At 40.1% G+C, this 12795-nt stretch overlaps 1 protein-coding gene across 4 annotated transcripts in view; it reads left to right on the top strand.

The window, feature by feature from the left end:
* MCOLN2 (mucolipin TRP cation channel 2) overlaps positions 1-12795 on the top strand; it is a 51417-nt gene that overhangs the window by 10594 nt on the left and 28028 nt on the right. For all 4 annotated transcript variants that reach the window (XM_072834297.1, XM_072834300.1, XM_072834299.1 and 1 more), the window contains exons 2-3: positions 4826-4985; positions 11380-11553. In XM_072834297.1, the coding sequence (XP_072690398.1) occupies positions 4826-4985; positions 11380-11553 (334 nt within the window). The remainder of the gene's footprint in view (positions 1-4825; positions 4986-11379; positions 11554-12795) is intronic.

Genomic DNA, 12795 nt, shown 5'->3' with positions numbered 1-12795 from the left:
GGAGGGGCAGAAGGAGAGGGAGAGAGAAATCTCACATACACTGACTGCTGAGCACAGAGCCCAATGTGAGGCTTGATCTCACAGCCCTGAGACCATGACTGGAGCCAAAATCAAAAGTCAGAATGCTCAACTGAATGAGCCACCCAGATGCCCCATATGTTATTTCTAAACTTAAGTTGGACTTATTAAAAATAGCCATCTTGGACAGCCCTGGTGGCTCAGCAGTTTAGTGCCGCCTTCAGTCCAGGGCATGATCCTGGAGACCTGGGATCAAGTCCCATGTCGGGCTCCCTGCATGGAGCCTGCTTCTCCCTCTGCCTGTGTCTCTGCCTCTCTCTCTCTCTCTCTCTTTGTCTCTCATGAATAAATAAATAAAATCTTTAAAAAAAAAACAGCCATCTTATTACATAACTTTATTATTCACATTAGGTTTTTTTTTTTCTGTATTTCTATTGATTACATTTGATTAGTACTATATTTTACCCAGTGGGTCCTGTATTCTTCAGGGGAAAGGTTTTCATACTAGCTTTTCCATTTTTCTGTTTTTCCTTTACAGTGCTAGAAGTATTGCGGCTGTTCTATAAATGGAAAAACTTCTGTATGGATAGACTTCTGTAAATAATTGAACAGAATAAACGACCTGGTATTTGTTATCTCTTAGATTTTTTTTTTCATCTATGAATTATCTTAATAAGGTTTCTTACAGTAATGTTAACATTAGTTACCCTTTTTTGAACACATAGTGGACATATAGTCAAAGAAACCAGCACCTGAAAGAATTATTTGAAGCCATCTGAAGCAGTTGGGGCACTGTCTTCTCTCTGTTCCTGGGGTGCTCGATGCATATTTCAATTATAGCACGGAACACATTTTATCGTACCTTTATGTATTCATCTCTCTCTTTTCCACTGGATTGAGCTCCTGGAAGGCAGAAGAATGTCTCTGGCAGAGCTGGGCTCGCAAGCTGTTCACTAAGTATTTGACCTAATGCCCTGTTTCACACCACTGTTTTCAAGAAAACCATCTCTTCTTTCTTCCATATGGTTTTTCTCACACTAGAGGCTAAGGCAGGAGTTTCCATGCCATGTTTTGAGGGTTCTATCACAACTTTTCAGATGGCTTTTTCCTCTTATTAAATGGAAAAAATACCATAAGTCATCAGGATGACTACATTAGCAACACGGGTCTGCTAAAGTGATGGTGGTTAACTAAATTTAGTACTGCTCAAACATGCCCACGACGAATTCTTCTGGCATGTTCTCGGGGTTCTGAAGGTTCACGTTGGAGGATGTTGCTGTCAGGCACAGCCAAGAGAGCACGTTCTTCTGGGAAGTGCCATCCTTGATGCTTATTGTCAGGTGCCCCCATGGCACGTCCCCCCTGTGCTTATGGTGAGGTTTCCCCTCTGACTCAGTGAGCCCCTCTGTCAGAGTCAGGCCTGTTTCCACAGTGCTCTTGGCACTCGGGGAGAGCATTCGCTGAGCTCTCAGGTAACATGGGAACATGCACTCACGAGTCTCTCTCCTACCGGATGCTAAGCATCTGTGATTCGGGGAGGCCCTGGTGTTCGGGTCCTGAGCCCCCAGCTCAGCCTCAGCACGGCACTCAGGAGGGTGGCTGATCCCACCCAGACCTAAGTAGCCTGGATGCAGTGAGCACATTTCAAGGGTCTCCTCATTCTTTTGAGAAGAGACTGACATGGTCACTGACTTTTCATTTCTAAACGAATTTTTTGTTTTTCGCAAATTATAGATATTTCTTCTAGATATCTTTCCCTCTTCTTGCCTTTTAATATGCTGAGCCTGATGGTCTTCAACCCATGTTGGATTCCCATATACCCGGCCCTGTTTCTAGGCCCTGCTTCTAAGTGACTGCTCCACGTTACTGGGCTTCCTCACATGCTTGGTGATCAGTAGGTTCTTCAGGTTACTCGTTAGAGTGCCCGAGTGCTAGGATGAACCTCGGGAGAGGTCTGTGAGTTCGCTAGGAGACAAAGAGCTGTTGTCAGTCGGGAACCCCCTGAACCAAGCTAGTTCTTGGTTTGATTTCTCTGGCTTGTTGGGGTGTGAGGCTCTAAGGAATGTGTCACGAGCATCATTTCTCAGGATGGGCCTATTTTTAAATTTTCTTTGTCTCTTCTTTGATCTAAACTGCTCTGGCCTTCTCTGTAGTCCTCTGAGTTTGGGGACAGGAGTTTTGATGCATAGTACTTTTTCCAAGAGGGTGGCTCTTTGGAACTCCCATCTAAATTTGAGGAGGATCTTCTGTCAGATCTTGGGTGGGCTTCGGGCCTTGAGTCCTGGCTCTCTCATTCCCCTTTCCTGGGGCTGCAGACTGAAGCTTAACTGGACATGAATGGCAATGGGCCCCCACTCCTCCAGGAACCCCCAAGACTGACTGGGAGTTCCTTACTCTTAAATTTTTAAGTGTTCTTTTTTTTTTTTTAAGATTTACTTTATTTATTTATGAGAGACCCAGAGAGAGAGAGAGAGAGACAGGCAGAGGGAGAAGCAGGCTCCATGCAGGGAGCCTGACACGGGACTTGATCCCGGGTCTCCAGGTTCAGGCCCCTGGCTGAAGGCGGTGCTAAACCGCTGAGCCACTCAGGCTGCCCTAAGTGTTCTTAAAAACATCTTTATTATAAGTTTTTTTTAACTGGAATATATCTGACGTATAACATTGTACAAATTTAAGGTGTGCAGCATGTTGAGTTGATACATTTATATATTATAATAGGATGGCCTCTGTAGCAATAGTTAACTCCTCTGTCACCTCACAGGATTACCATTTCTTTTTCGAGGTGGGAATAATTAAGATCTAGTTTCTTAGCAAGTTTGATGTTTATAATACAACATTATTGTATATATTCACTATATGGTGCATTAGAGCTCTAGGACATCTTGGTCTATTTTTCACTCCTCAGGTACTTTCTCTACCTGCCCCCAAAAGATGTATACGTTTATCCAGCATCTGTCTTCTTTCTTTTCTTTTTCTTTCCCTTTCTTTCTAACTGCCCTCTTTCTCCCCTTTCCTTTCTCTTTCCTTTCCCCTTCTTCCTTCCTTCCTTCTTTCCTTCCTTCCTTCTTTCCTCCCAGCAGGAAAATTCTAAATAACCTAGCCTACTAATTCTGGAAATAGGAGATCTAAAAATCAATTTAAAGATAGAAAATTATTAACTAAGTATAAGTCTTAAATAGTCTTAAAATAGTCTTTCCCTTTTAGTCTTCTTATGTATGTATGTATGTATGTATGCATGTAGGCTCCACCCAACATGGGGCTTGAACTCATGACCCTGAGATCAAGCATTGCATGCTCTACTAACGAGCCAGGCAGGCACTGTCACCCCCCTTAGTCTTCTTTGAAACTTGTTAGGGTAGATAATGTAGATCTGAAGTCAGTATAAACGTAGGTCATTTAGATATTTCAGGTGAAACGATGCCCCCAAATGACCCCCAATTAATGAAACTTCCCTAGAAATGGATACCTTGAATGATTGGCTGAACTTAGTAAAATTTATTCATTAAATTTATCATCAAGACACTTCCTATTGTAAGAAACAGAAGACTAATTTAAACTAGCATAAGCCCCAAGTAGTATTTATTAGCTCACACTGCAAGTCTTGGCACAAATGGCTTCAGGCACAGCTGGATCCAGGAACTCAAGTATTGTCATTAAGCTTAGGGTCTATCTTCTATCTCTGTGTTAGTTCCACTCTCTGCATGTTCTTTTATGATGGCAAGGTGACTTCCACAAACTCGAGACTTACAGCCTTTGCTTTAAGTCTGTGGTCTCCAAACTTTGTTGATTATGTATCCAATGATACAAGTTAAGTGCATGTTCTCAATGTGTGTATATTTATTTATAAATTATGTGTGATTATATACCACTGTTATTCTATATGTTATATTAATAATTAGTAGAGTTCAGTTTCTTTTTTTAAGATAAAGAATACAATAGGGGCATCTGGCTGGCTCAGGCAGTAGAGTATGCAACCCTTGATCTTGGTGTAGTAAGTCTGAGCCCCCTGTTGGACATAGAGTTTACTTAAAATAAATTAAAGTATAAAATTCATTTCTAAGAAAACATAAAGAATAAAATAGAAATACTAATATTTTCTGTACTACCAATGGATTGTTTGGCACACTCCAATTTGGTGATGACTTAGTAGGACATTTCTCCCAACAGATATTATCAGTCTTGGGACCACAGCTCATTGCTTCTTTTTGGCCTAGCTTGCATCACATGCCCATTCCTGAGTCCAGCTCAAAATAGTAAAGGCAAACTTTACCATTGTAAAGCGACACAAATATTTGACTAGGCATAAATAGATACTATTTTGACTTCCTGAAGGTATTTGCATTTTGAACCTTATTATCATTGTTATATTATAAAAAAGGGACATAATCATTCAGTACATTATAGAACATGGATTCTCTGTTTTCATAGCAATTTAATTCAAGTTTCTATGATTTCATATCTGGTGTATCATAAAAGTATCTCATCTAGTTTTTGTTATTGAATATTAACAATATTCCAGTGACAGGTGAATTCCATATGTTAAGATGTAGGATGATGAGTCTTGCAAATAAAATCTTATTCTTAAAAATTTTGACAATGGCCCTTTGGAACTAAATGAATATGTGGAAAGGCAAGTGATAGAGGGTCCTGAATAATTTTCAGATTTCTAAAGAGAAAAAGAGGTCACTGGTTGGAGACAGAATTTTGCTTGTAAGAATGGATAAAGAACATGAATAGGAAGTTTTATTCAGAAACTCTCTGATGAACGAGATATTCTGTTTATTTAAAAATTGGTCTTCTGTGGCAGAAATGCAATGGCTCATCTTGATTCTGACGTGAAAGAAGAATGTCTGAGGGAAGACCTGAAGTTTTACTTCATGAACCCTTGTGAAAAATACCGAGCCAGACACCAGATTCCATGGAAGCTGGGATTGCAGATTTTGAAGATAGTCATGGTTACCACACAGGTAATTCATATTGTCAGTTTGTTTCTTTGTTTTTTTTCCTTACCCCAAGATGAAACTGTTTTCATTTTCCCACTCTTGACTTTTGCTCTGAAAAGTCCACACTCAACTTCATAAAACTGTAAATTTATGTTGACTCTGGAGGGTGATGGTAGGTTGAAGTTCAGTTTCGATAATGACCTTGTTTTAGTAAGGGATTATGAGGTCATCTTTCCACAGGTTCTGTAAATAGAGATAAATAGTATATATAGGTCTGTATATAATAGGAGTTTGATATGGGGGGGGGTAGAGTTCTATATCTGAATAAAACACATAGCCTGGCAAGAGCTGTTCAATCCCAAGTGATTATGTTCTTGAAATTTCTCATCTTTATTCAAATACACTTTTGAAAATGCATTTTTGACTGTTTTGACTTGAGTCTTGACAATGCTGTTTCCCTTGCAGCAGTAGCTAAGGCGGTAAGTAAATACTTACCATTGGGCTTATTAGGAGCATACAAGGGCTACATTGGGATCTTTTTTTTTTTTTTTTTTTTTTTATGATAGTCACACACAGAGAGAGAGGCAGAGACATAGGCAGAGGGAGAAGCAGGCTCCATGCACCGGGAGCCCGACGCGGGATTCGATCCCGGGTCTCCAGGATCGCGCCCTGGGCCAAAGGCAGGCGCCAAACTGCTGCGCCACCCAGGGATCCCCATACATTGGGATCTTTTGTTGAATTTCATATTGTCAAGACTTTATCCCCGTATCACAACAGCCATCAGAGTTGTCATCTAGTTTTTGAGACTGTGGCTTTGAACCAGTTTCAGGGAGGTTCCTCTGTAGGTAACTACACTTGAAACGTGTGCCCTTTTAAAGACACTACCAATTTGGGGTATTTGGCTCCTTTGGCGAATAATCATTCTGATATCAATGTAAAGATGTTATTTCTGGAACACAAAAATAAATACCTTTCTACAAATACTTTTGTATAGTTTTAGAAATGAGAGGAGGTTCCTGTTGTAACTGAAGTTACATCTTTACTCTGATCATAAAGAGATCTTTTCATTGTATGTTATGCTTTCCAGTACACCAAGATTTAGGGTGACCAAGTTGCTTTAAAAGAAACAACAAAGTTGGAAAAAAAAAAACCAATAAAGTTGAGATACAGGGCTCCTGTTAAATGTGCATGCCTGGGTTTTTTCATTTAAAAAAATAAAATAAAAATATTTTCATTTTAATTCTTGGCTTTGAAGTTTTAATTTTGGCATCCTATACAGTAGGTACATGGTTAGTATTACTTGGAAGGCGGAGAAATGATGTCCACTTTATCATTTGGTTAATTTTAATTGTTTTCCAATTTCTTCTCTGGCCAAACCAGCTTTCATTCAGCTTGCTTCTTGATCTATTAATGTTACTATAACTCCACCTTATCTAGGCATAAAACATCGTGATTTTGACTTACCTTCTTTGTCCTGATGTCTACTAAATCTTGTGGATTCTTCCTACAAAACTGTCTGCTTATGTTTTGCCATACTCACTATCTTCTCTCTCTAGCTCAGACTCTTATCTCATTCATTTCAAATATGTATGAAGCTCCTCCCTGCTGTGTATTCTGCTGGGAATACAGCTGGGAATGCATCACTGCAGCTGAGATGTAGCATAACATGTGCCGTAGCATTTGCCATATGCAAGGCACAGGTGCCTTTTGCATGTTCATTCATTTCATCCTCAGAGCAACCCTGTGTGATGGGTCAGTTTTTGCTCCCCTCTTGTGGATGAGGAAACGGGGCCAAAGAGAATACATAATTTGCTTATGGCCATTCAGTTGATAAGGGGTAGAGTCGGATTGGAGCCCTCTGGTCTGGCTCTAGAGTCTCTGATTCTCAGATTGGTTTTATACTAGACAGGAGTCCTGTCCTCATTTTGCAGTCTTGGGAATACAGACAAGTTAACTAGGCTCCTTCCAGACTTTGTCTGATGCCTACCTCCCTTATCTACATACATACCAGTGCCTTCAGTGCTAATATCAAATGAATTTTTCTTAGAATGCTTTCATTGGATTACTCTCCTGCTCAGAATATTTTGTGGTACCCATTTTTCCCACAGAAGAGAATCTTGACTGTGTAGCTTGAAATTCAGATTCCCACAGTCTCCTTGGACTTGCCTATCATTCATTCATTCATTCATTCATTCACTCATTTATTTATTTATTTATTTATTTATTTATTTATTTATGATAGTCACGGGGGGGGAGGGGCAAAGACACAGGCGGAGGGAGAAGCAGGCTCCAGGCACCGGGAGCCTGATGCGGGATTCGATCCTGGGTCTCCAGGATCCAGCCCTGGGCCAAAGGCAGGCACCAAACCGCTGTGCCACCCAGGGATCCCTGGACTTGCCTTTCCAATGGGTCTTCAGCTACTGTTTCCTCCCTAGATCCCAGCCAGCTGGATGCACCCAGTGATTCTCATCCCTGCCCTGTCTGTAACACCAAGTCCAGAGCGATTCTTTTTCTCTATCATCTTGCAGATGCCACTGGAACTCCCCCTACAGTCTTGCCTGACCACTCACCGCGTGGTTTTCCTGGGTACGCTAGTATCTGTTGCTTTCTATGTCACTGCTTTTAATAGACTATTCTTGAGAAATGATCATTTACTTTACGTGTAGATGTACCTTGTCTCCCCTAGCAAAGTTGAGAGGGATTAAACTCTTATTCTGCTGGAGGACCATTCTAATAAGTTTTGCTACATGGGTGATATCTAATTGGAGCAGATTTCTTGAATACCTTTCCTTCCTTTGAATACCACTTGTACCTCCCTCTCTTTTTCTGTCTCTTAGCACTCCATTCCCAAGTCTAATGGGATAGGTGGCATTTTATCAGGGTTGATGAGGAGGAAACTTTAAAAAAAAAAAAAGACATTCCTACTCTGCGTTCTGCAGTAATGTATAATTTTGAGAGAGGTGTCCACATTCTTTTGCCAATTCTCTTTCCTTCTCAGATTCTTTGTACATTATTTTGACAGGATCCTGTTTTTACCTGGTACAGAATATTTTCTCCTACACCGATTTCATAATCAGGTCTTACCTTCACAATCTTTGCCAGGCCGCACTTCACTATTTTTCTATCATATCATAGTCGGTAAATCTTAAGATCTAGTTAGTGGGGCAGGAGTACATTTTTCTGTCACCCATTTGACCAAACCCATCATCTCCTTTCTCTCGCTCCATAGAGAGTGTTTGGTTCTGCCATCGCAGGAAGGGCATTTATGATCTCCTCCCTAGGGTTTCTCTTCTCTACTAACATATGCTTTGAAAATCCCAACCCTGACCTGATGATGCTGGATCTCAGCTTGTTCTTTTTTTTTTTTTTTTTTTTATTTATTTATGACAGTCACACACAGAGAGAGAGAGAGAGGCAGAGACACAGGCAGAGGGAGAAGCAGGCTCCATGCACCGGGAGCCTGACGTGGGATTCGATCCCGGGTCTCCAGGATCGCGCCCTGGGCCAAAGGCAGGCGCCAAACCGCTGCGCCACCCAGGGATCCCAGCTTGTTCTATGAATAATGGAATGGAGTAAATTTCCTCTTCCTGATGCCAGATGGGGGTGGTTCCAAGCAGAGTTTACACCTTCATGTTGTCATTCTCCAGGTTGAGTTGATGAGCTTTGGGTTTTAAGTTAAATAGATGGTAGCTTAAAATATCAGTAGTTAAAATGCTACTTTCTTGGTCAAGATATCCATTCCTCATTCAGATTGTGTGTGTGTGTATGTGTGTGTGTTTTAGTTCAAGTTTGAGTGTGGGAGGAATGGGTCGACTATCCCCGCTTCTAGATTTAAGTTGGCAGCATCTCTGTTTGAGAGATAGTGTGGCCAGGTGGTCAAGAGAAGGGCTATGTAATCTAAATGGACCTCACACTGACACTTTCTAGCTGTTTCAACCTGAATAAGTTCCCTGACTTCAGGTTGCACATGTATAAAATGGGACTATATTCATCAACAGATTTAGTATTTGACTCTGGCATTGTGATAGACACTATTCCAGTTCCTGAGTAATGGGGGGAAAATTCCTGTCTTTGTGGAGTCCAGTGAATATCCCCTTCATAGGGTATTATGAATTATATTTTTAAAAAATTGTAAATTTTAGGCATAGTCCCTGGCACTCAGTAGATAAGAGCTGTTATTCAACACCATGCAACTTGATCTTGCCCACATCATATCCCAGCCCAGGACAGAGTAAGCACTCAGAAGACTTTGATTGAAGAACTTAATTCACATGCATGTATACCAGTTTTTTTTTTTTTAAACTTTTATTTATTTATGATAGTCAGAGAGAGAGAGAGAGAGAGAGAGGCAGAGACACAGGCAGAGGGAGGAGCAGGCTCCATGCACCGGGAGCCCAATGTGGGACTCGATCCCAGGTCTCCAGGATCGCGCCCTGGGCCAAAGGCAGGTGCCAAACCGCTGCGCCACCCAGGGATCCCTGTATACCAGTTTTTGTTTTTGTTTTTGTTTTTTTTTCATTTGTGTATCAGTATTTTACAGGACCTTGAAACAATCATGTATGTATTAATTCCCTGGTTTACTTTCGGCTTTCAAAAAACAACATGACCTTTTCTGGCATCTACAGGCACCATTGAAAGATGTTATGTGCTTAGAAAAACCTTTAGCTTCCAGTTGCTTGATTTCTAGCACAGGTTAGATGATGTGTGGTTTCTTATCTGATACTTGTCTTAGACTAGCTGGTTTTTAACAGTTGCTCAATCCTTTGGCTTGGTATTTGGGGAATGTGACCTGGTGAGGCTCAGATGCTAAGGAGTGTCAATTAAGTACATTCTCAAACAGTAGTTGCAATTCTGGAAAGCTAGCATCTAAATTCTTTTCTATAAGAAGAGTCCCAAAGGCAGATTCTCCAAGAGAGGGAAATTGTTATAGCACAATAAAGTGACTTTGGAGTTAGACCTGACTTTCATTCTAGCTACATGACTTAGGGCAATTAAATGGGGCTAAATCTCAGTTTTCACATGTGTAAAGTGGAGATAACCGTAGTGACCTCACCTTAGAGTTTTAGTAATGGAGATGGTGCTTGTAATGCAGTTTAGTAAGCACCTGGAGTATAATAGTTGCTGAAAAATGGTAGCTATTATTTTTAATTATTCAGCCTTTTCAAAAAGTCAGACAAGAAAGCTAAAAATATAAATCACTAGAAAGTAGTATATATATTTGCATATGCAGATTAATGTGTTTTCATCTGAAAAGTTCGTTAGTTGATGTCTGGTTCAGTGCCATGCAGTCTCTCATATCCAACCGTGGAGTGACAGCAAATAGCAGATATGCCACAGTCATCTAGTTGGACTTGTTGATTTCACACATGAAGAAACAAGAGTCCCAAATTGCTTTAGGGACCTAGTGGGATGAAGATCTGCGGCAAGATTTTTGGACTTTTATTGTCTTTTAAAGTAGATGAGATAAAGTAGGCAGATGGGGAGGGGTGTGTGGGACAGGGCTTATAAAGGTTTGACTTGTCTTCCGCCATTCATGTGTGTGGGTGCACACATGTGCATGTGTGCGTGAGAGAGAGAGAGAAAGAGAGTGAAAGATTGTTGGTGTGTGTGTAATTTCCCGGGGCGGGGGGTTGGTAAAATTTAGTGCCTGCTAATTTTTCCCCCATATTGGATTCCAAAATGGGCAGAATGAATACATTGCCCCCTAGTGAAGAGAGCCCTTGGTGCCAAATCTTGGACGAGGATACAGCGTAAGGGAGAAAAAGTAGGAGTTTTGTCACAAGAAGGTGGGTGCATGCAGACAGTGAATGGGTTTGAACTCAGAGGGGTAAAGCAAACCCTGCTATTCTTTCTGGTGCTTTGATGCTATAGATCTTGCAGCGAGATCTCTAAGGTGTAAATCTTATATAAGAGTTCTTGCAGAGCTGGAATAATTGAATTCCTTTGACAACTATTACCTCTCAGGTAGAGTAAGTATTATATAGTCCACTTTTCAAAAACATTCTTAAAAGCCACATATAAAACCTCGTTGTGATTTTAAAAAAATAATTACAATTTCTAAATGTTAATCAACAAAAAATGACATTACTTTATTGAGTACATCAGTTTTTAAAGCAATTAATTTGAAATCCAAATATACAATAAATGGATTCCGACTTTACTGATTTGGATTTCTCCTCCTTCATTCAAGATCAGTAAGGTTGGTAGTCACTGGGAGTGGTAATTTAATTTTATGCTATTTTGACTTGCCTATGTAGCTTAATGAGTGTATTCTTTTCTGGGACTTGTATTTTGACATTAATGTGGTTAATAAACACTTGCTGATATTTATAGGCAGGAGTTGATGATAATATGAATGCATTTGCCTGCCCTGGTAAATGGTAAAATTCACATCTTCATATTTGATTTTCTTTTCTAGCTTGTTCGTTTTGGTTTAAGTAACCAGATGGTAGTTGCTTTCAAAGAAGAGAACACTGTTGCTTTTAAGCACTTGTTTTTAAAAGGATACTCTGGCACGGATGAAGATGACTATAGTTGCAGTGTCTATACTCAAGAGGATGCCTATGAGAGCATCTTTTTTGCTATCAATCAGGCAAGTGTTTTGTTATGAATGATTGACACTTTGTTGTTTTAGCCTATTTTGCCTATTTAAGTTTTTTCTTAAAGATTTGTATTTATATATCCCTTTATACCCACTACTTTTGGGAGATTACTTTACCCAAGTTCAAACAGCCGAGAGTGGATTTATACTCTCAGAAAGTTTGATGAATGAGATATCAAATCTAAGATTGCAGAGTCTCAATTTTGATGTCTTAGCATTAATAAACCTAGCTGAATATTAGGAATATGGAGTAGGGTATGATATACTCGTATCTAAGTAAGTATTGATAAACCACACTGATAGGCCTGAAGAAAGCATTTAGGGGAGGGAAATTGTTATTCATATTTTTTCTTTTCTCATTCGTTCAATAAATATTTGGGTGCCTACTATATACGAGGTATTATTCTAGATACTGGGAATGCATCATGAATAAAATGGACAAAAGCCTTGTTCCCATAGAACTTCATTCTAGGGATGAGAACCAGACCAATGAAAAAAAGTGAAATGTATAGCATTGAATGCTAGCTCCCTCAAAACACCACCAAGAAAACGTGTTAATAAGAAAAACTGAGCTTATTACTTACAGAGGTAAGGGAGATGCTCCCTTGACCATTCTTATTAGTTCCTTGGGTGAAAAGGGCACAGTCCAATACCGACTTTGAAGTGTAAGGTAGACTGGTCTCTCAGCATGAGGGGAGCTCAATTAGAATTGGGTAAAGATATGATATCATAGTTTTGTATTGGTGGACACAGCAAGGTGAGGGTTTGTGGGGAGATGGGCTTGGTTTCAAAGAGTCTTGAATTTATTAGACTAAATCTTCAGATTGATTGTCTAAATCAGTTGTTGTGGGTGTTCCTGAAATGAACAATAGAGTTATTTGTAACTGTTATGTTCCTGGGCAGAAGTTTCCTAGAATAGGGGCTCAGTTGGTTGTGTCCAGCTCTTGATTTTCTGCTTAGGTCATGATCTCATCTCAGGGTCATGAGATCCAGCCCCATTTGGGCTCTGCAATAAGCGTGGAGCCTGCTTAGGATTCCACCCCCCAACTCTCTCTCTCTCAAAAAAAAAAAAAAAAAAGTTTCCTGGAATAGTAAAGTCATGTTAATGAAAGTGGGAGTTAGTAAAGCCCTCTTAGCCCTGTTAGTGCAGATAGGCGAATGGTAAAGTCATGTTTATGTAAGTAAATACCAGTTGTATTAGTGTGAGCTGTGAGGTATGGACAGCTTGAGTCT

The sequence above is a fragment of the Canis lupus genome, chromosome 8 (assembly GCF_048164855.1).
Source record: "Canis lupus baileyi chromosome 8, mCanLup2.hap1, whole genome shotgun sequence".
Classification (NCBI taxonomy): Eukaryota; Metazoa; Chordata; class Mammalia; order Carnivora; family Canidae; genus Canis; species Canis lupus.
This window is presented reverse-complemented; position numbering and strand designations above follow the sequence as displayed.